Here is a 24,773-nt window from a genome sequence, read left to right on the forward strand (position 1 = left end):
ATATTCTAGATAGATGAATGAATACAACTTCATTTAAAAAAATCGATATTATTCTTATTTTAACTTGGATATAACTATTACTAACTCTGGCTAAATTGTTTGGGTTTTTTTTTAACAAACAGTCAAACAGTAAAAAAATTATCGTTAGAGTCAATTAGTTCACTTTTCGGAACAGCTCATATGGTCACATACAAATCGTTGTCTCCCTTACCGCAATAGTTAGAAATATGACCTAAATGGAGTTAGAAAGAAAAAATACCAAGCCTTACATTCAAACACAAAAGTTAACCACAGAATAATAAAAATGTTCACCTATATGAAACCAAAGGTTCTAACAGCAATTTGAGAAAAATTTGTGATTTTTGTGAATTTTTAACAAATTATTTTTATATGAAACAACAAAAACGTGAGGTGGCAATAATGTTTATAATACATTTGTCTAGTAAAATATGTCTGGTGTCTAAAAGGTGTTATGTTATGTTGTTCAGGAGTGTAAAAAATGTTTGTCGAAGGACCTTGAAAGTTAGTGTAATTACCACTGCACATGAGACAATAATATGTTGTATGGAAGGAAGGACTCACAATTAGGAACAAGGGCACTCGTTTCTTCCTGTTTATTCTCCTCACAGCAATGGCACTGAACACATAACGGTTTGCACGATATTGGCGCGGATGAAAACGTAATAAGGTAAGCAAGATAAAATCTTGCGCGGATGCGGTTTATATAGTGAGCTATGTGGTTCGAGTTATTGTAACAGACTGACTACAATTTGCACAGAAAGATGCAGGAATAGATAGGAAGGTATGACAAAGGAACAACAATACTATCTCAGTACAGTGGTCGCAGGTATGTATATAGGTGCATAAGATGTATGTGTAAATTAATGCATATTAGCGTAACCAATGTCTTTTTTTATTATCAGTAATTTTAGTTCAGTGTTTAGACGATAAAACGTTAGGTGAGCCATTTTAAATTTAAAACTTTAATATTAAAAAAAATATATGTTTATTACTAGAGACGAGACTTTATAGAGACGAAAATTGTCAGAGAAAATAAAATAAAAAATATCGAAACTCTCCTAAATTTTGAAAAAATTAATGAAGACATGTTGAAACAAAACTGGACATCAATATTGACATCATCATACGCAAATCTTGCAATGGAAATTTTTGTTCAAACTCTTCAAAATACAATAAAAAAATATGAAACCAAAAAACAAAAAAAAAAAAACAAACGAAGCATTACAACCATGGATTAACAGAGGCTTAATAAAATGTATAAAGAAACGAGATAAGATGCACATGCAATGTAAAACACATCCACAAGACGAGACCATGAAATTTAATTATCTTAGATATAGAAATATGTGTAAAAAAACTATTCACTCTGTAAAAGAGGAATATTACAAAAGGAAAATCGAAAATAACTCACAAAACCCAAAGAAAATTTGGAACGTAATTAAAGAAATTGCTAACATAGCCCCGAATAAAATCACAGACATCTCGCAAATCAAGACGGAGCAAATCTCGACAAATAACGCCGACCCTGATATAAATAGACTTAACACTCTTAACAAATACTTTGCAACAATAGGACAAACACTTGCCAATACGTCCCTAAATAAGATGAAAACAATAGAAAGACAGCTAACTTTGAACTACAGAGCAGGAAGAAGCCAACGAAATTCTCTTTTCCTTCTACCAACAAACAAAGAAGAAATTAATAGGATCATCTCTGAACTGAAACACAACTCAGCACCTGGAATAGATGGATCACTGCAAATGTCATAAAGAAATGCAAAGAAGGTATAATAACACCGCTAACACACATTTGTAATCTCAGCATGCAAACTGGAGTATTCCCAAATTGCCTCAAAAAAGCAATTGTTTGTCCTATATTTAAAGGAGGAGATCCGTCTTCTCCTAGTAATTACAGGCCGATCTCTCTATTGAGCATTTTATCTAAAATCCTGGAAAAGCTTGTCAAAGTAAGGTTAATGAATTTCTTCGAGAAGCACCAATTAATCTCGCCACAACAATTTGGGTTCCAACAGAAAAAATCAACTGAACATGCCATAACGGATATGACCGAATATTTGGCGAACAATTTAGATGCTGGTAAAAAATGTGTGGGAATCTTTCTAGATTTACAGAAAGCGTTTGACTCAATTTCACAAAAAATTCTATTAAGGAAATTAGAAATGATGGGTGTGAGAGGCATCCCACTCGCATGGTTTGATGACTACCTCTCGGAAAGAACTCAATTGGTAAAGAACGATGGAAAATTAAGCAACACTGAAAAAAATTTATTCGGAGTACCCCAGGGCAGTACCCTTGGACCAATACTTTTTCTTGCGTATATAAACGAACTATGCAAAATAGACCTAGAAAATGGGAAAATAATATCATTTGCCGATGATACTGTAACGGACGTACTGCTCCAATATCAGCCGACGTCGCCCCATATTAAAATCTGCCATTTGCCTTAACTTTGCCTGTCCTTAAATTGAATAAACTGCCCTCTATGTATGTGAGATTGTTATGTATAATGAAAATGTAATGTAAAAACAATAAACGAAACGTCGGAGCTTGGCTAGGGGACACGGGCAGAGAAGTATACTGAGAGAGCTGGTGGATATCATAGCATTTAATTCGGGCACGGTTATGAGAATCGCGCTTATACGAGAGGGAACGTTCGGCCGCGACCCGAAGCGAAGGGCCGTGCGCCGTCATAGCGTGCGAGGTGGTTTGCCGTCAGAACGTTCCACAAGCGCGATTCTGAGGATCGTGCCTGAACAAAGAGAGGCCGTGGTCACGTTCGGCCACGGGCCCAAAATTACCGGCCGAGAGGCGGTAACCAGACCGGCGGCGGGGCCGCGAGCGCGTCACAAACACGGGCTTCGATTCCCGGAATCAAAGAGAAAGTTGGCCCGTGTGAGCGTCGCTCGGCCAGCGCCTGCCGCCGGTGGCCTATAAAACGGGCAACAGGCCCTGAAAACGGCAGATATCCAGCAACCACCACCAGCTCTACACCTCTCTCTCTGCTCTGCCCTCTACCTCGCTCCGACTTCTGACTCTGCTCGCCTTCTTTCACTCTGACCCCCGCCTCACCCTGGACCACGGACTGCCTACCCCTTCGGACCAGACTCGGAATCAGCTCAAGAACAAGCGACAAGCAATCGGACCAGCTCTACAGCGGCTTCAGAGACGGCCCCGTTCTACCCCTCCACGCCACTGAAGGACGACATCTCACGCCTCCACAGATTGGGATCACCGGCCCCTTACAGTCTTGTGTGTCACACGATTACGTCTGATACAGATACAGTTTTACTTTTCAAAGGAGAGACATGGGAGGAGATAAAATCAAAATCTGAAACAGGTCTAGTAAAAGTATCAAAATGGCTAGAATGCAACCTGTTGACATTAAATGCCAAAAAAACAAATTCAATGTTTTTTTCTATGAACAAAAGAGGCAAACCTAACAGTGACATAAATATAAAAGTACATTTAAATGACACCTGTACCCCAGGAACACAAATATCTCACCCATGCGCATGTCAAGACCTTGAAAAGGTGCAATTAGTCAAATATCTGGGTATTTTAATAGATGACTCTTTGACCTGGAGAGCGCATATTGAAAATACGGCCAAACGAATAAGAAAACTAATTTTCTTCTTGAAAGATATACGCAACATTGTTGATAAGAAAACCATTAAAATTGTGTACTATGCTTTGTGCCATTCAATTATCAGGTATGGGATACTAAGCTGGGGCGGTGCAGCCAGACCATACTAGATCCGTTAGCCAAGGCACAAAAAGCTGTAATAAGAGTGATGGATAAAAAACTTTTTATGTATCCATCGACACCCTTATTTAAGGAAACAAAACTATTAGATGTAAGACAGATTTATATACATGCACTCATAATGTACTATACAAACAATCCCAAGCTTCATAGTCTTGTTGATCACAGCTACACAACAAGACTAAGATCAGAACAAAGGATGATAGTACCAAAAATGAACACATCGTTTGGACGTTTCCATGTATTTCTGGCTCCTAAGGTGTATAATGGGTTCAAGCAGCAATGCAGTAAGATTAAAACAGGCCCTCTTCAAAAGAAAATAACCGTATGGCTCATAGAATGTGGCAGAATGAAATCAGAAAGCTTCCTGAATGAAATTATTGTCTGACTGAAGAAAGACCATTAAGTGAATTCATTCCGACTTTATCCATATTATCGCATATATATTTATTATTTTAGTTTTTGTTTTACCATTTGTATTACGATATATGAACAACATTGTATAATTGTGTTTATATTTTATTTTATATGTTTTTTATATTTTCTTATGATTTCTTTTTTATATTTTCTTATTTATTACCACCATAATACGGGCATTTGCCTAGTTTGGGGTATTAATAAAAAAAAAAAAAAAAAATTCACTAATAATAAAAAATGAAGGCGTATTTTATCACCTTTCAAAAACAGTTATTAGTTTTCAGATACATTAAAAAATATCACATTTATTTTGATTTTATTGAGAAGCGAAAATATACACAATTTCTCCGACTTTCTGACAACATCTTTAAGAAATGTAACGGTCAATATGCCAGAGGCCTGAAGGGTTAAAGGTAGCTGAAACTTTAAATGATTATTTCAAAATCAACATTTTGTTAGTTAACGACTTCTGGCAGTAAACCTGTGCTCTGTTCTCATTACTATTTTAACCACTCAGAACATTAGAACGTCAAAAGACGTAAATATGATAATAGCGGTCAAGACATTAGAACGTCTTTTCACGTAAACGCGTGAGATTTTACAAAAATCGATTTATTTCCATCACTAGTATACGGATTGCCATGATTTAAAAAACAGAGTGTCGATAATGAATAACGCTACGCGTCTGTATTCAACAATATCTATGGAACGTAGAACTGCATTATCTAAGCCGATTGATTGAATCTGTCATCTTGTTCGTTCATAATTTATTGCGTTTCTAAATAATTTATTAAAAATATTTTAGTTTGGACGGTTAATATTTTGAGGTGACTAATAGTTTTTAATTATATTTCTTCAATATATAAAGTGTTATTTCTTTATGATACTCAGAAAAAAGTACATTTTTCACGGCTTTGAAATAATGGTTATCAATTCTTACATATTTTTGACGTAAAAATATATATTTAGAAACGCAAATATTTACTTATAATAACACAATGCGATAATGGATTTCATAATCTTTCCAAAACATTTTTTAGAATGAGGCTACGTTTCCCAAAACGTGAGTTATGAAGCTTTTAGCAAAACTCGTAAATAACACAAAAATTATCACGTTTTGACAGTTCTCAAAGGAACACATAGTAAATAAATGTCTTTGTCTGAGAGGTTAATTGATACCTACGCAAGAGGTTTCAAAGAGATATGTATACCTACACAAAGTTATTGTGTTTAATTAAAATAAATATTGAATTACATACCCTGTATCTTGTCAGGACATCGGAATCGTAAATAAACTTCTCCGGATTAGAGCCACTTCGACTGATTACCACGAGACCGTGCTGTCCCAAAATGTAATCCAGCTGCAAAAAAAGTACAAATTAAATCAATTAAATAATTTGTTGATTAACTTCAGAGAAAATGACCCATAATTATATACTCCACAACAGTGTCTGCCAAGCTGTGCGCCGCGAGAAGTCTCAGGTGTGCCGTGAAGGAAGAAGCCACAAAAATATTAATTTTAAATAATTCTTATTCATTTCAAATTTGTTCAATTTTAAACACATTCAACATAAATAAATATTTGTCACATTTGTACATAGTGGTCGACGCGACACAGGGATGGGACAGTTTGGATAGAGTGTGCACATCCCTCCACGCAGATACGGTGCTGTTTAATTCTCACGAAAATCGTGAACAAAATGTAATTTTTGTTAAATATATTGATCTGTTATATTTTTAAAACGTAAGTGTTGTTTATTAAAGAAAAATTCAAATGTTTATCGAATACAGCGATAGTTCTATTTCCATCCATTCGAGCCTGGCGGGGTTTTGAAAGAAATGTTCTCGACTAGATTCCGATTATTTCATCGCTTTTATCTGTAACGTGGCTGGCCACTTGTGTACACCTACGCGTCGTGCCTAGAATAAAAGCAGTGAGATAACATTTTGATTCGTTTTAACACAAACTGTCAGCGTTTAATTGTAGTAGATCACGGTCCATTTTGCTAATTTATAAATATTTTATCATCTTCTGCATTAATAAAGTTAAACCAATTTTTCAAACGTGTTTTACCTTATTTAGAGTAGCGTTTTATTAGAATTCTTTCTAAAAATCAATAGTAATTCCTTCTCATTAGTAAAATTATTACCACCTGTGTACATATGTTGATAAATACATAATTTTTTAAGGCATTTTTATTTGTTGTGCCGCGGACCAAATCCCACTCGCCAGTGTGCCGTAAAGTAAAAAAGTTTGGCAGACACTGCTCTACTAGATAACATATTACTATCAGAGATGTGCTTTATTTCAAATAAATCCATTTCAAATGGAAATGCAAAATGGGTATTTTCCATTTTGCATTTTAAATGCTTTTCTAAAAACCATTTTGCATTTTGCATTTTAAATGCTTTTCTCAATGCATTTTCCATTTTAAATGCTTTTTTGCAACATTCTTCCTACTATCTCCACTCATCTTTTTTTCATAAGCCCCAAATATCAGTCGGTCCTCAACCTCGCTATGAGAGATAATTTACATTTGTCAAGTTGCTCCCTGGTAGGAGCCCTGGCAATTGAGTGATCCATTACAAAAAATACTGATTCAAATAGGTACTGAACATGGGGCCATGACGCTGTAATATTAAGTGTTAGATAGCAGTTTCTATGTTTTTACGTTGGCAACATTAGTCCCGCGCAAATTTTTTGTGGTTTCATAATATGTAGTCGTGGTGTTTTTGGATTTACCATCATGTGTTTGTTTTACATTGATGTCCATTATTAAATGACAAAATTGTTTAAAAATTCTATAATTATTTTATTGTTTGACTTGAGAAACCATTTTGCATTTTCAATGCATTTTGAAAATAGGTAATTTGCATTTGAAATGCTTTTCTAAAACCCATTTTGCATTTTGCATTTTGCATTTTCAAATGGAAAAGTTTTGACCCATTTCCATTTTGCATTTCAAATGGTTTTGGGTACCCATTTTGCACATCTCTGATTACTATATTATTAGTTATTACTTTAATTCAGGTATTTACCTTTCAACTCGAGCTTTTCACATGACTGAATATTTGAGATGACAACACTAAAGCTTTGAAAGCCAAGGATTCAGTGGCACCAAAAATCTGGTGCCACCATATAATGACCATCATCATACACGGTAGAGTTTGCATTAAAAAATTTTCAGGAATTTGACGAGTTTTAAATTTTCTTGAGTATTTTTTAATAAAGTAACTTTTTACTTTCGTACTTATTACAAGTTGCCGACCTTTAACTGTTTTGTTCAGTCGTGGTGGCAGATTATTTTGGTTTAATGATAACACAATACAAATACTACAACAACACTCGTAGTTGGCACCTCACTAAAAGTTTCAAGTACTAGTATACACATTCGCACTTGGCAATTAAAAGGTTAATAATAATATTATAAATGAATTTTATAAAATATATTATGATAAAACTATACTAACAGACCGAACGATTAGTCATAATAGACCCGATATTGTTTTACATGAAAAAATTTTAAAAATATCTTATATCATTGATGTCGCTATTTAGAATTCCTGTAATATTCAAAATTCTGTTAATGAAAAAATAAGAAAATACACAGATTTAGGAAATCACATTAAAAGAATTTGGCATTCTCAGACTATAAAAAATATTACTATTTGTTATTTCGGCTACTGGCATTATACCTAGCTCTCTCATTCAAAATTTAGGCTTAGATCTGTCAAAGAATTTATACATAAAAATGCAAAAATCAGTCATTTTAAATACATGCACGGTTACGAAAGATTTTTTAAATATTTATATTGAGGGATCAGTAGGATTTATAGGTCCAGTTAGAAGTTCTACCGAGCCGAACCCTCCGATATGAAAATATCTGGAGTCGGTGAATTAATTTCCCAATTGATCTGTGGTGAGTTGACGTGTTGTTCTTGTATTATTTTGTATTTATTTTGCTTATATAATGCACTTGCATAATGTGAATTGACTAGATGATCATTTGTGGAAAAGTGTGTGGAAGGGTTTAGTTTTTCCTGTGGGGAAGATTGTTGGAAAAAAACAAAAAAATAAAATATAAAGATAATTAATACAACAGACTGTACGCTTTTAAGCATGTACTTTATGAAACGCACGCTCAAATTTTGAAAATGCCTCGACTGGTTTTCAAACTCATAGCTCATTATTTGAGAGTTTTTGCTGCATCAGATATTACGCACAGATCATTTGCTTTATAGTTGACTGAGCGTAGCGAAGTCCTGTTTTAACGTGAATATTTGGCATCTCATTTGTCTGTAAATTTGTTTGTTACCTAAACGTTTCGATTCCGGTGGTGGACGTTTTAATGGTTCAGTAAAGATTCTTTTTTCAAATGTGGAATCGTGGTGTTTATTTAGACATTCTTATTTACATTTTTTCAATTTTAAGGTACCTACACGCCTGAAGAAAGATTGTAAAAAGAATTGTCATTGAGATAGTGACATTTATTTAAACAAATTGTACAATTTCTTATCTATCTGTTTATATAAATAAAAATGTTCGTTTGTTCAAAATCTTAAATCTCCGAAAGTTCTTCAAAGTTTGAAATTTTGACACAATGTTGCATTTGAATACGCGTGTGTTTATATATACCTATATTATGTAGATGTCACCTGTGATAGGAAAAACACGTTTTTTTTTAAACCGCGCCATTTCGTCGCTTTAGTTCGTTTTTGTCCAACAGACCATTTTTGGCGAAATTGAGTTAATTATGCAGTTGTTCTAGGAAAGCATTTACTTATACCATACAAGTGAGAAAAAAAACACAGTAAAAATATTTTTAGTGTGTTTTCAAGACAAGTTTTTCTTAATTCCGCCAAAATTAAATTAATATTCCGAGCTTGTTTCTCCAACTCCGTGTCCTACATTCAAATTAAAAACGTGTTTTATGCGTAATTTTAAGCATTTGGAACGAATTTTACTTAAAAATAATAAATTCGTTACTTTTTAAAAAACTTTGAAGCCCTATTTCTCCCGATTTACGTTTTGGTCTGTTGGACAAAAACGAACTAGAGCGACGATTTGTTGGACAAACATGCTTTTTTTTTTTTAAACCGCGCCATCTGTTGGACGTAAAAGCAACACGCGCTATTGTTTCTCTAACTGCACAGACAGACTGAGCCTGAGGGGTACAGCTAGTTTAAAATAAAAAATATTACCTAAAATATAAAGTATATAATTTAGTAGGTAGGTATTTAAGTACCTACTTACAAATCTGATGATTTCAAGAGGAAATATTGGTTTTGATTTATTAAATAAGTGAAAATTAGAAACACACTTCTTGGACGAGAGGTCTAGTGTTCACAGAACTACTAGTTACTAGTTAGTATTGAACAAATAACGCCACTTAGTATAGTCTATCTATCACCTGAAGGATGCTTAACAAATCTATTTTTGTCACTTTTACAATTGCTAAATTAAAAGTTAAAACTATTATAGTAAAATAATTCACTTACATCTTCATCTGCCCACAATCCTGGCACCGAAAATGACTCCAAAAGATCGGCACCGCAAAGCAATTTCAACTGAATCTTGCCATTATTGTTGTGTCTCTTGCCAAAGTCATCAGTGTCGGTGTTGCCATTGGTGTTGGTGAAGCCAAAGTTGCCGTTGTCCACATCATCAGTGTTGCCAACGGAATGATTCAAAATTGCCTCCGGCAGCCATGATGGGATGTTGCCGTCTAAAGCGTCACTGTTTATTCTGTCATTCGAGTAGGCGTTTATCAAATTCTGAAAAAATTGTTTGAGACGGTGAGATTATTAACAAATAGAAGGAAAATTTTATTTTATTTTCTAATTTTTAAAAACAGAAGAAGGTTGATAGAAGAATTGTTATTTTAAAGGAATATAACATCAATTTATAGGTCGCAAAAACGAGTCGATGCGAACAACACATACATAGGAATGTGTGTATTGGTATATGTATACACTTCCGACAATGATTTCCTTGAAAAGCTTCACTGAGAAACAGCTTTTTATCTTACTTATTGTTTTTAGTGAAAAAAAATGTAAACTATGATAAAATTTGAATATTTAAAAAAGTTTTTACAATTTTTTTTTTTAAGTTACGGATTTTCGCATACGAGGGATTTTAGACGCGGGCGTAACAATCGACGCGAGACTTTTTAAAAATAATTTCCAACTGTCGCCGCAACTAAAGTCTCTCGTCTGCAGGCAGCCTTACAGTGTGTTCGTTTTAATATCTCAAAAAATAACTTTATTAAATTTCACGGGATCAACTAGTTTGAAACATGCTGTATGCAAGCAATGCATCTGTGTTAGTACTGTGTTCGGATCAACATTCGCTGCGATACCTATACTAAGTAATGAAAAACTAAACAGTTTAAAATGTCATACACATAGTCAGGCTTGAGGTAAGATGCAAAGCAGAATATAGAAATTAAGTTTTATTTCAAAAATGTCCTTTTGTAAATTTTTGCGACACAGAAAAATATGCTTTCACATTTATAAAATGTACCATTTAAAAAAAAAAGGTATAAAAACATGAATGTCATCATCGGCATGCAGTACCATTGATATAATAATTTTTCCAAAACTGTTAAATTAATGGCATTTTTGGCAAATTAATGGAGGCAACCTGGAGGCAACCGAGTGACAACTTATTTTGGCACCAGCAGGGTTCGCGCATTTATGGAATGAAATATGTCATCAATTGTATTTGGACTGTCGACTCACACACATAGGAACATTTTGCGGAATAACTCGGCAATCATGGTTTCCTGTGCATTTAAACTGTGTAAATTCATAAATGGTAAAGACAATAATCACTAATATGTATTGCATTACATTCCAGAGGTAAGCATTATTTTGCTAATTTAAAACTTATTCAGTTTAATATGAACAGATTTTAAAACGACAGTGTGACTTATATCAAAACGTAAGTAGTGAGGCGCAAAATACAAAGCGATAGTTTGGTGTGTAAATTATGCTACAACTGCAAAAGGGAAAGCTATTCACTCTTACAAAATATTAGGTTTATATACATAAGTAGAACCTTTCCACGAGATCTGGGATTTTTAGGGCTAAGGACAGCGACGAGATCGCTCACCATTGTAAAAAGAGACGTTAAAAGATTAAAATACTTTAATCTTTTGACGTCCACGACCACTGCCCCTCTCATATTAATTTCTCCCTCTCACCTTCAATGGCATGTGTTTATTTCATCTGTGGTTCGTACACAGAATACCGAAAAATTGTTAAAATTATTGCAATTTTGGACAACATTTAACACCTCTTCGAAGGACAATAGCGTATGCGTGTCGTGGTTTTTTTCTCTCCCCCGAACAATTGTTTCATGTCACATTGATGGTACTGCATGCCGAACAGTTGTATATTACGTATTATTATAAGGAGCATTCAAATTGCATAACCCAACAAGATACCAAACCTTAACATCAATTAGCTACAATATAATACCTATAAACAAAGTCTGGAAACAGATGGCTTGCTGTGAAATTTATCTTAACTTTTCCCTTACCAGTTGTGCCACCGAAACTCATTTTCCAATATACGAGGCGTATCCATAAAGTAAGTGTACTGAGGCTCTCACGACCGAATGAATTTTATTTTCGACATGTTGGCTACACTTGCGTGTAGCCTGACTCTTCCCCTCCGCAATGAGACCGGTTCAAGGTCAGTACGTTGAGAAGTGTCGACGTGACAACACGTTTCGTGAAAAATGTCAATCCAATCTCCCGCCAAGTGCAAAATACGCGGCGTCATCCGATATCTCGTTTGGAAGGAAAAACCTCCGTTTGAGGTTTATAATTTGGTGAAAACTGCATATGATGATAAAGCTATGAATCATACGAGTATGTACAAGTGGTATCGCGAGTTTAAAAATGGTTCTCACCTCTTCACCCTCCGCCAAAAAGTTCAAAACCACAATTTCAGCCAAGAAAATTATGGCATCCGTGTTTTGGGACTGTCAAGGCATAATTTTGATTGAATATCTGCCTCAAGGGGAGACCATCAACTCTGCAAGATACTGTGAGACCCTAAAAAAATTGCGGAAGGCCATTCGAAACAAGAGGAGAGGCATGCTGACAAAGGGAGTCAGCCTGCTACACGACAATGCCAGACCACACACGGCCAGCGCAACGAAGGAACTGCTTGCTTCGTTTAAATGGGATGTCCTAAACCACCCCGCGCATTCCCCAGACCTAGCACCTTCAGATGTTTATCTCTTTACCTCCCTGAAGCTGTACATGGGTGGAAAAAGGTTTTCAACCGACGAGGAGGTAAAGGGGGAGGTGGAGAAGTGGACGAAGGGGTTGGCGGGAAACTACTTCGAGGAAGGCATCAAAAAGTTGATACCCCTCTTCACCACCTGCATTGAGAGGAATGGCGACTATGTCGAAAATAGCTTACTTACATATGTACTAAGGTAACCATGTAATTTTTATGTTTCAATAAAATCATTTGTAACCTACAAAAATTCAGTACACTTACTTTCTGGATACGCCTCGTATATAATCCGTGTTTGTTCTATTTGAATATATTTGTTAAAAGTCATAAAATTTTCATCAAAATTTGAGTGCTACCCTTATCCGTAAGCAAATACGAAATCTATACATTTATGATTCATGGATTCATGAATAACCACAATTATTTATGATGGTGTAATGAGAATGAATGATCGTGTCCACTTAATGAATATGCAGTAAGGAAAGATGAATTACATAAAATGGTTTGAAAGATATTCAATTAAAATGATAAGAAAATCGAGATATCTCAATGAAATTGTTTTAAAATTTGGATGAAAAATGTTATTGCAAAGCAGGAATTGTAGCTGTTATGTAATATTAATCTTACTTTTTGATATTCCTGTTTTGAATTCATTACAGCAAAAGCCCTTCCACCAATTGTTATTGGTTTGTTAAAGAAATAATTGGCAGAGGTGAAATTATCCAAAGTTTTCTACGGCAATGTCGTTATAGGGGGCCCGATAAAATATAAAAATAAATAAAAACACAAAATAAAATAAGCAGCAATAAATTTACACACATAACTGATATAATTAATTATAATGGGGATAAAGACACTAAACAATCGAGCAAACTTGTTTAAAAACTGTGCATTCCAATATCATAACAACTCGAGCGATGGAGATTTCCAGGTGTTCGGTTTTCGAATCGGTCATTCAATTTAATTAATATCATACTTCCAAACATTAATATGGAAACATATGAACTGCTTACTGCGGTTTAAAGCCAGTGAATCTGCCTAAATTTCACCATTTATCGCATTTTAAAAATATATATGAAAAAATTATTAAATTTACAATTCGTTTTAATTTATAAAAATCACCTACCTAAATTTGGGTAGCTGTCGATCGAGTGACAAAACGAGGCAGTGAATGGGTTAAAATTGTTTGAAATTTAAAATTAGTTAATAAGTAGGTATTATCTTCTTCATTAATTTCTAACTAAAATAAATGCATGGGAGAATATCATTTGAAAAGCCCAACAAAATATGTCTGAAAATTTTTGCCTGTGGTGCAACGGTTATCGAAATGATTTTTTTACGGAATTCAAACATTCGCGGGTTACGAATAACCTGACAATATTAGAATTCTCATTACAAAATTTTGTAACTTGTTCTATGATGGAGAACTTAGATAATTGAATCGGCAACGCCTGGCTGTGAACCCGAAGCTATACAACGTAAACTTGTATAATAAATGCATCAGTTAATTTACTTTTAATATTGTGTGCGTTAATTACCTTAAATAAAGTTATCAAAAAAACAATATTATTATCATCAAATCCATGAATGCTGTTTGAATCACATCCTAACTTAGATATAATATTACGAGTGCTCTTGAATTGCACTCTAACTAAATCTGTAGGACGTAAATCCATAGATGCTGCTTGAATCACACTCTATCTTAGAAACATGACACAGATCTATGAATGCTATTGATTCACATTCTAACATAGAAATATGTCACAGATCCATGAATGGTGAATGCATGACTTTCTAACTTAGAAATATGATGAAAATCTAATAATATTCTTGATCCTTATTCCATCTTAGAAAAATGACTAAAATCCTTGAATGTTGATTAGTTAATAATGTTGATTTACATTCTAATATAGAAATATGATACAAATCCATGATTAATAAATTAATCACTTTGTAAATTAGAAATATGATAAAAATCTATGAACGCTATTGATTGACATTCTAACTAAGAAATGAGGGATTTGGTGTAAAAAGTTGTCATCCACTAAGTTAAATATAAGTATTTACTATACAATAATACAGGGTGTAGAAAAAAAGACAGTGAAGTTTTGGAGGGCCGGTACATCCCCTGTGGTGGGGGTAGGAACCTGGGACAGGTCTCATTGTGTCGGGAGGGTAGTGCCATTTTCAGTGATTACCATGGTTTGTTCCGGACAACACCGGATAACACGTTTCTTGAAAATGGCCGATCTTTCGTCGCCACCCAGCGGGCCTTCTGACTGCACTTCAATCTTGCGTGCACGCTTGATTTGAGCATTTGCGACTTCTTCCTGTGGGGCTACCCGAAGGAAAATGTTTTTAAACATCGGCCTCACACATCCTAAAGGATTGAATTCGGGAGGAAATTGCTGCTATACCCATCGAGATGTGCCAAAATGCGGATGAAAACGCCTTCATCAATGTATCGCTGCTGGGGGCATCTGATGTCATCTTCAGGACTTGATGCATAAATAAACCCCATTTCTGTGAGTTGCTCCGTTTTTTTTAATAACCCTTCAAAACTGCACTGTCTATTTTGCCGCACCCTGTATTTGAATATAAAAAATAATAGCTAAAAGCAATCTACATAAGTATTTACTGTTTATGAGCGCTCTGAGGTTATTGGTATTGAATCAAATCTATTTATTTATGTAACTATGTTGGTTACCTAGATAGCTTATAGATAGATAGGTGTCTTAACGATTTTTTAAAGAAAATTTGAATGTAGACTTGCAAAGAAGTATGTATCTTGGCTAAAAATCGAAAAAGGGTAATAATAATAATAATAATAATAATTGGATAATTTGTAGAGCGCCGTTTTTGTGAAAAATCACCTCAAGGGCGCTGGTAATTTGAGTACATTGTGTTCAACCAACTTTTTGCACCACACCCCTCAAATGGCAAATCTATGAATGCTATTGATTGACATTCTAACATAGAAACATGGCACAAATCCTTGAATGCTGAATGAATAACTTTCTAACTTAGATATATGACATAAATCCTGAAATGCTGATTGATTTACAATCCAACTTGAAACATGGCACACATCCATAAATTGATTCACATACTAATTTAGAAATTTGATGCAAATCATTAAATTGATTCAGATTCTAATATATAAATATGCCACTAAACCTTACATTGTTTTCATTCTAAATTAGAAACAAATCCTTATACTGATTCATATTTAGAAATTTAGCACAAATCCTTAAATTGATTCCCGTTCTAAGTTAGAAACATGTCACAAATTCTCAATTGATTCACATTCTAACATAGAAACATGGCATTAATCCTTAAATTGAATCACATTCTAACTTAGAAAAATTACGCAAATTCTTAAATTTATTCACATTCTAACATAGAAACACGATGAAAATCCATAAATTGATTCACATTCTAACTTAGAAATTTACCAAAAATTCATTAATTACATAAATATACAATTATAATAACCTGATGGTATTGCAAGGACTTTCGTGTTCTGGTCCATCCCTCCTGGTTGACCTCCCATTCCGAGGTCTTGACCCAGTCCGAGGACGCCAGAGCTAGCCGGAGCATGGCGCAGCGATGAGCGGCAGACACCAAGTCCTTTTTACCGTATGCATCGTGAACAGGAGATACTATACCTCCTAACACATTGTGCGTCCCCAGGCCGTGGAAATAATCTTTGGCTATTTCTGTGAGAGAAAGTTGACAATTTGTTAAAAAATTAATTCCTCCAATCGATAATTTGTTATAAAAAATGTCATTTCGCTAATTATATGAGAGAAAGTTGAAGATTGGTTCAAAAAATATCATTCACAAATTACGTGAGAGAAAGTTGATATTTTGTTAAAAAAATGTCATTTCACCAATTATGTGAGAGAAAGTTGATAATTTGTTAAAAAAATAAAAGTAAAGGAATGGAAATCATAAAAAAGGGTACAAACACGTACAAACTTTGGCTAAAATGCCTATTCGCAAACAGTTTGTGCAAAATTCGCAATCATTAAAAGTGCGTGCAAGCCATTTGCACATTATATAGTTTTGTCATCTTAATGTATTTGCTTACTTGTGCAAATAAACGTTCATGCAAGTCGTTTGCGCATAACACACATGATAACTTGTGCAAATTAGAGTTTGTGCAAGAAAGATCGAGCGTGTAGACGGATTGTATGGAATGAGGCAATGTTGTTCTATATGAGAATTGGTTTTTTTTTTATGTGTCATGTTACAAGAGCGCCCCTGCCTTGTCTGCACAGTGACGGGGAACTATATCGTCACCCGGTTGGGCAGCGTTGTAAGGTGGGCTAAAATAGAGCCGGTAGGAAGGGATTTATTAATGTCATTGTATTACAGTCTTCCTTCAGCCCCTACCTTAACCAGCCTCAATATGTTGCACACCGAGACAGAAGCGCTCTTATGAGGTTTAATATTTATTTTTCTAAAGACTTTTTTTAAGCTGAATGACTTAACGACCTTGCAGAAAGTATTTAATTAAAATAAATAAAGTACATAATAGTTTGTTTATAAATTGATTTTAAGAACAAGATTATTATGTTCATAATATTATGATGAAATATTTGAGTAGGTAATTCATTATTTATTATGATGGCCTCCATAGTCGAGGCGTAGGGCTCGCGACTATCAAGCTGAAGGTAGCGGGTTCAAATCCCGGGGTGCGCAAGTAAATTGTATTTGATTGATTTGTGTTATTTCAGAATTTATTCATATAAAATAATATATAATATACTTGCAAGTTCTAGAGTGGAAAATACTCTCAGTATCGCCTTGGTGTAAGACCACCATTCATAATTGAAGCGTTGCTTGAAATGGCTTTGGCCGTGTTTGGTGACCAGATCTAAATAGCCAGGTACTTTCCACCTTCCTCTTCCCTATCTCACTTCCCTCCCCACTACCTTCAGCCTCACTAGCTCCAGACGGTTGGAAGCAGTTGGTACTCTTGTGTGGAAATCACATAAAAAAATAAAAAATGGAAAATTTCCATTCACTCCTCAAACTTTTTTGTGAAAATCACATGCGAGTCGCAACTATGAATGAGTAGGGTGAGGAGATGGGAAAAGGGAAGGTTGGGAAGTACCTGGCTATTCCGATTTGGTCGCCATTCACGGGGCCATTTCTAGTTTAAATTCTGAATGGTAGTCTTTCACCTGGGCGGTACTGAGAGCATCTTCAACTAAGTTTTTAAATAAGATTTGAGTGTGAGAAAACAATAAATTGCTGATAAGAGAACTTTCTGATAATGAAAAGAAAATACCGCCGTATTTTGCTACTATCGACAATACTTTACTGATTTAAATAATGCACATATATTGTATATGTGTACAAATTGCTATAAAATGGTAGGTATAATATCCCTATATTAGTGCAAAATTTTCAAAATTGGAATTAATTTAGGTACCTACCGAAGTGTATTGAAAATAATCAGATTTAAAAAAGTATCTTTTCAAATCCAGACACGCGATAAGTACCTAACTACCTAAAATTTAAATTTTTTTACAAGATGATTATTTTTATTCTTTATTTGAAATGTATAATATTTTTCGATTCTGCAAAAACAAAATTTATCTATTTTCATATTAGCAAGTCCAGTTACATTTCATGATTTGATAAACTTGTTGAATTCCGCTGCACGCTTAGTAAGCAAAAAATATATAAACAACACATGGTTTCAAATTAATTACTACAAGAAATAACTATTTATGTTGTGGGAGATGGTAAAAGATGCATTAAAGTTCGATTTTTCTCGAAGTTCAGTTTGAAGGTTAGAAAATACGCATAGAAAAATAAAATAACCCAAACTAACACCCTAAAAACTTATTGTGTTCATGTTTACTTAAACCCCCGACTTAAATAGCTGTCTCCATTAGATATTTAAGTTGAAATCAAGTTTTGTTATTTAAAAAGCCTTTGAATGCAGCGGAATTCGATAAGTTTATCCATGATCTTTGACAGGTAACAAATAATTATGAAATACAGCATAAAATTCGTGTCTTTTCTACACATTTCAGTAATCCGACACCATCAAGTTTTATATAATGTCGGATTGGTTGTATAAACAAAACCGAAATTAATAATATTATTGATGTGAACTTACCAAACATACGAAAATGCATCGGCGTCGGCGGGCTGAATGAGCCACAGGCCATCAACACAATGGAACCTTGCGACATTCTGCATCTACTATTGTTTCAAAAATGCACAAATATTCATAAATCACAACATCAATGTCATACTACTAAACGAAAGAGAAGCTAACAGCAAGATAATTGTTTTATCTCTTATATTTACGTACGATTGTATGGCAAATGGTCGTATGACTGACGTTTCGTTTTGCCGATCGGTCGATATATTAGTTTCAAGGATAGCTAAACACAACGCACAACTCTGGGACGATGATTCATGACGCCAGAGACATCAGTTCGCTTTCGGGTGAATGCGCCGATCTTAAACTGTTACGATTACGCGCGGTCACGGCTTAACAATGTTAATATTATTATGTGAAAATTGATGAAGTTTCAACCGCTTCAAATAAAACTACGATGTTGAATATTGACGTAAACGCAATGTGTTGCCAGTTCTATGACGGGTGATGACGGCTGACGAACAAATAAAATATGTTGCCAGAAAAAAAAACATGATTTTATTTTATTTATTTTGACAGTATTTGTCATTTTATGTACCGTATTTACATGGTATTTACCAGTATTTACTGTTTACGACTTTCAGGTCCGTAAACGACGGCCGATGACAGCTGTAAATAATAATTACTTTGAAAAATACAACAATTCTTTCTACGGAGGGTACCTATAAATGTGAATGTCCTCTAATATAGGAAATTAGATCGATGAGCTCGGAGGTACTAAGTTCTACCACAAAAGAATGAGATGAAAAAAACTTCAGTCGTAGCCTTGTTATCTTAATTCATTGAGGATAGTTTTAATAGGGTTACCTACGTTTACAATGTTCGCATTCGAGTATTTTTTTCGGATATGATTCGAATTTTCCATGGACCTAAAAAGCCCTGGACAGAGCATTAGTGCGATTTGTATGAATGGCATTAAAGTCAAATCTAGGATGAGGGGAAATTACCTGATAGCCACCTTATATGACAAACTTTTAAAATTATTTGTATTCAAAGTGGCACACAGTTAACTATTTACTAATTTACGTTTGATGGTTAATGTGATTATAACGGCGTATGCTTTGTTTGGGGTATTTGATGAGACGAGGAATGGGATATGTCATTAAAAAATGTAAGTAGGTTTCGGCATTTTTCATACATCTTTCCCCTCACTCCGCGGCTTCTAATTGTTCTCGAATAGCCTTTTAGGTTCATGGAGAATGGCGTTATGGCCTTATTGGGAGAGGACTTACCATCAACGAGGACTTATGAGTCAAAATTAAAATAACATTCAACATGTAAGAATATTCGATGTAATTTTATGCAATACAACCGTACATGTTATTCATTGCGGTTCTCTCCCTGTAACTGAAGATAAAAATCATTCTGCATTAGAATTTATTTTGTCATTCAAAAACAATGTTAAGGCTCTGGAGGTCATCCACCACTTACCCGCCCTGGTATAAGTAACAGATGGTTACTCCTTCAGTGCTCTCACAAGGACTCTATTTTTGTGTAATAAAACGACTCTATATTTATACATAACGACTCTAGATCTCCAAAGTCTCTGCACGAGGGGTTCGCTGAGTCGTTTGTTTATGGGGGTTAGTGAGCACTATGCAGGATGCAACGTTAAAACTACAAAAAATCCTAAAAATGATAAGCATTCTTTTCGTGGATGGAATTTTGGGCAGGGTGATGTTGATAAGTTATACAATTTGATGAGTGAAGTAGATTGACAAGAACTTTACAATTTTTGCACTATAAATGAGGCGGAACACTATTTTCTGTTTGTCTTCACAACATTTTTGATGCCTGTTTTCCTAAAAACCCTTCCAGTAGAGGTGGTCATCGATATCCGAAGTGGTTCTGTCGATATACCATTGCGATTATTAGGGTAAAACATGCTCTCCATAAAAAATGGAAGGATACTGGCTGTCGGTGTGACTATGATTTGTTCAGTGTGTATGTGTGCATAGAGCCGTGGTTAGGCAGTATTCGCACTGCTTTCCAATCATATGTAAATTCCATTAAACACAATATCAAGCATGATCCCAAGATGTTCTGGGACTACGTCACATCGCTACGTATTCAAGGTGTTCATGACACCATGTTGCATCGTGATCGGGAAGTTGCTATTTGGCGTTCAAGCCCACGATTCAGAATTAGAAACATTTTTCAAATAATGGCGAATTAGTATAAATCCCTCCAAAAGCGCCGTCTGTGTTTTCTCGCCCAATAAAGCCTTCCAACATCCAGCAATTCGGAGAAAACTACCCGTGGAAAAAAAGTGTTAAAAACCTCGGAGTAACCCTTGACAGTAAATTAACGTGGAAAAAACACATTGATGAAATCTTATCCTCAGCCAATGAAAACTTTTCTACCCCAAAAAAAAACAAAAAATTATCAATCAAAAACAATTTCTTAATTTACAAATCGACAATAAAGCCAAAACCATAAATAAGCCAAAACTAACTTAACTAACAAAAGTCCCATCTGGGTCAACGCTTTAGAGTCGCATTTGAAAATACTCCAAACTCCAAGTAAAACAGGCATTGGTCAGTGGTCACGTGCAATCAGAAGGATATATGGTGATCGACGGAAGAGCAACAAGCGCTAACGCAGAAATCATGCCTCATAAAAGGAATAATTAACTACAGAAGAGAGGTAGAGACGAAACAGGAGGGGATAGCGGGAACACACAGCGGGACTGTACTTGAGTATGGAGAACTGTGGTTTATTTATGGGAGAACTCCTTACTTCAGCGCGAAGAGCCGTGGACTTCATTTGTGGTGTACAATAGTTTTAAGCTAGTTTAGAAATATTATGCTTAACCATGTTGCCAAATAAATGGTATATCAGTATAACTGTATAAAGTGTTTTCATTTTGATGGTTCCTTGAGAGATGGCCAGAATCCCGCGATCCCTGAGATGTCAATAAACCAGTGGTTGATAATGCTATCTTTTTTGACAGGGTCCATGAATTATCAATTGCCTCGCCCGGTAAAATAAAAAATATAAAAAACCGAAAAAAATCCCACGTAAAGAGTAATTCTCTACATATTGCAGCCATGTTTCATTGCAATTTTTTTTTTCACAAAACCTAAATTACATCTATTTTTCAAAAACCTTTTAATTTAAATCACGATGAAAGAGAAAGGCGCCTTATTGTCCCGGAGCTATGTATGCCATTATTTCAAAAAGGTAAGCAGTCAAAATCTATACTATTTTATACTATTTTTTGTTTTTAATGAGTTTTATTAATTCACAATGTACATTTGTTACGTATATACGTAACAAATGTACATTGTGAATTAATAAAACTCATTAAAAACAAAAAATGTCTAGAAATTGTTACATAGTGAATGCCAAAGAAATACAAAAAATATTTTATACTACCCTAAGACCGTTTCCCGCGCGCTCTTCGAAGGACATGCATCGTATATTTTTACAGGGTTTTACGTTTTAAAGTCTCATATAATGGCTGATTTACCGGCAGTGATGGCTACAATACATAATGCAGAGCAAGCTGAAGCAGCTGCTTTGAGACGAACAAAAACGTTTCGCCAGAGAGTCGATTCATGGTCGATTCTTTCGCTAATTTGAAAGACGAAGATTTCGTCAGGAATTTAGTACGTCGCTGTATACCAGTTAACACACATAGATATTCTTTATTCTATGAGTTATATGTACCTACGTATGTAAAGTTCTCGTGTATTATTTAATAATATTAATAAATCATCAAACATACAAGCGACATTTACAATATCTTAACAGTAATACACACCCACAATCAGTAAAAATACATATTGTAGTTAATACTTTATCTTTTTATTAGTATGTATGAAAATAATATACTACACTGCCCAACCTAAACCAGAGCAATAAGCCAAAATATACTGGTAACTCCCAGTTTGAATACACCTTTTGGCCAGAGTAATATTAAATGTTACGAAATTATACAATGCTCTACCAAATCAAACAAAAAAAATAACGGAAATGAATATATTTGAAACAAAAGTAAAAACATGGCTGAGAAAACAAAGTGATATTCAACTTACACACATTATGACGACGATGTAAAGACAACTTGAAACTAAATACAAAAGTTAGAAACCTGCAGGCCGCCTCAAAACAGGAAAACCTAGTGAGGACTGAAAAAAATCATACTTCATACTTACATCATGTACAAACGTTGCAATTGAAAATAATATATATATTAATAAAATAATATATATATTATGATCGTGAGAAGCGAAAAATTTTCGCGTGGTATGGTGTAAAGCAGTCATTAGTAGTAGGTGGAACTCAGGAACTACTGGATTCCTCCTTGCATGACGAATATGATGATGGGTGTCGTGAAGATGAGAGTGGTTTATTTATGGTGAAGATGGTCGATAGAGGGGTAGTCAGGGGTAGAATGGTTTATTTATGGTCAGGGGCATATAACTCCGCTCTGGCCTTTAGGGTAGGGGTCACGGTGTTTTTATAATATTTATACAGTTAGTAGAGAGTGTTCAAATAATCCTCGTTGATTTTTCTTCTACGACCTTGGTGTACAATATGATTTATATTATAATTAATATGACTTTTAAATCTGTTTTTTTTTTTTTAAATGGGTACCTAGGTAAGAACAGAATCTATTGAATCGTGGAAGTTTTTATTATATTAGGTAACTACTGACTAAAATATTAAAATTATTATGAAAATATTTATTTCATAATATCAAAAGATCTTCGGTCATCCTTTTTTTGTAGAAACATTACGTAATGTTTGCATAACTTATCAATCAACAAACCGGTACTTTTGTAGTAAGCTAGAGATGTTCGATATTCCTATCCCGGCTGCCGTGCCCGGTGACTTTTCTGTCACTAGTTCTCCCGATATTTGTTTCTGAGGAACCGGTATTTTAAAACAATCTGCAAGTGAAAATTTTAATATTTTAATTGCATACGTGATTTGTATTATTAAAATCTGAAGTAGTCTTTCATACACTTTCAAGAAAAGTATTTTATTTTGGAATACTCTCATACGAATTCATTAATAAAACATTTTTTATACCTTCTATATCGCTTGCCTAATAATATATGATTCGTACTTATCGGTTCCAATTTTGGAAATTTAAATTTCGTTGAACATAATTTTACGCATTACGTTGGAATACGAATGACAATTTCACATCATGCGTTCATGCACTATCGGCCGAAATTAGTGTATTCAAATACTTACACCTAAAACTGTTACAGACTAATATTTTTACTTGGGCTTAAGTTTTTTTGTACATTACGTAAGTTTGTATTTTACTTATTTGGAGACCACATTTTGCATATTATTGCATAAACCCATAGAGCTGTACAATTAGAGGCACTATTTCGTACTAATATCTAAACGCGTTCTACTATTAGAACCTGAAATTCAGTGTGGGTAGATTAATATTTTGTAATTTACGGTCGTTCAGAGTTCGAGGCCAAATATAACTAGTTGGACATACAAAAGTAGAACATATTTTTTTCGCTTCATATCTTTATTATCTCTAAATAGTATCAAACAAAGTCGCTATCTGTCTGTTTGTGCGCTTAGTTCTTTTAACTATGGATGTTGATAGGGGTTTCACTATCGTTTAGAGAAATTAGAGAAGGCTTATGGATATAATACATGCACATTATATTTACAGAAAGTAGAGAAAAGTCGATGTTTTGTAATAAAGTCGTAAAAAATATATTTTCGGGCGCTTACATTGCTAACGCTAGCTAAAACTTATTGGTTTCATCAAAATTAGTTGGTTAGCTGGAAGAAATAGGATGTAACCTATAAGCTATACCCTTTGTACTCTTTTTGTGCAATAAATATTTTTTTGAATTTTTAATTTTGAAAAAATAATGCAGAACGGAATTGTAGAACGGAATTATATATCTTCAAAAGGCCTACAGAAAAGTCTACGATGGTATATGTCTTTAAGGATAACCACTAGCTACGCCGGGTACACGTCAGCTAATACTATAAAAAAGTCGGTATCCGCGTCTGTCTGTTTGTGCGTTAATTCTCTAAACTACCGTTAAGGATAAGGAGAGACGAATTGAGTGCTTTTAACACTATATTGAGAGATATGGCGTTAGAAGATATCAAAGGATA

General features: G+C 34.4%; 1 protein-coding gene across 2 annotated transcripts in view; it reads right to left on the bottom strand.

The window, feature by feature from the left end:
* Positions 1-19,074, bottom strand: part of Nmnat (nicotinamide mononucleotide adenylyltransferase) — a 40,039-nt gene extending 20,965 nt beyond the window's left edge. The window contains exons 1-5 of one of the 2 annotated variants that reach the window (XM_089646660.1): positions 18,615-19,074; positions 15,971-16,194; positions 13,103-13,207; positions 9,722-9,997; positions 5,482-5,583 (exon numbers count right to left, since the gene is read on the bottom strand). In XM_089646660.1, the coding sequence (XP_089502786.1) occupies positions 5,482-5,583; positions 9,722-9,997; positions 13,103-13,207; positions 15,971-16,194; positions 18,615-18,690 (783 nt within the window). In that variant the 5' untranslated portion in view covers positions 18,691-19,074. The remainder of the gene's footprint in view (positions 1-5,481; positions 5,584-9,721; positions 9,998-13,102; positions 13,208-15,970; positions 16,195-18,614) is intronic. The other variant, XM_089646659.1, reaches the window with a different exon arrangement.
* Between the last annotated feature and the right edge of the window lie 5,699 nt (positions 19,075-24,773).

The sequence above is a fragment of the Hesperophylax consimilis genome, chromosome 25 (genome assembly GCF_061612785.1).
Source record: "Hesperophylax consimilis isolate HC1 chromosome 25, BYU_Hcon_1.0, whole genome shotgun sequence".
NCBI lineage: Eukaryota > Metazoa > Arthropoda > Insecta > Trichoptera > Limnephilidae > Hesperophylax > Hesperophylax consimilis.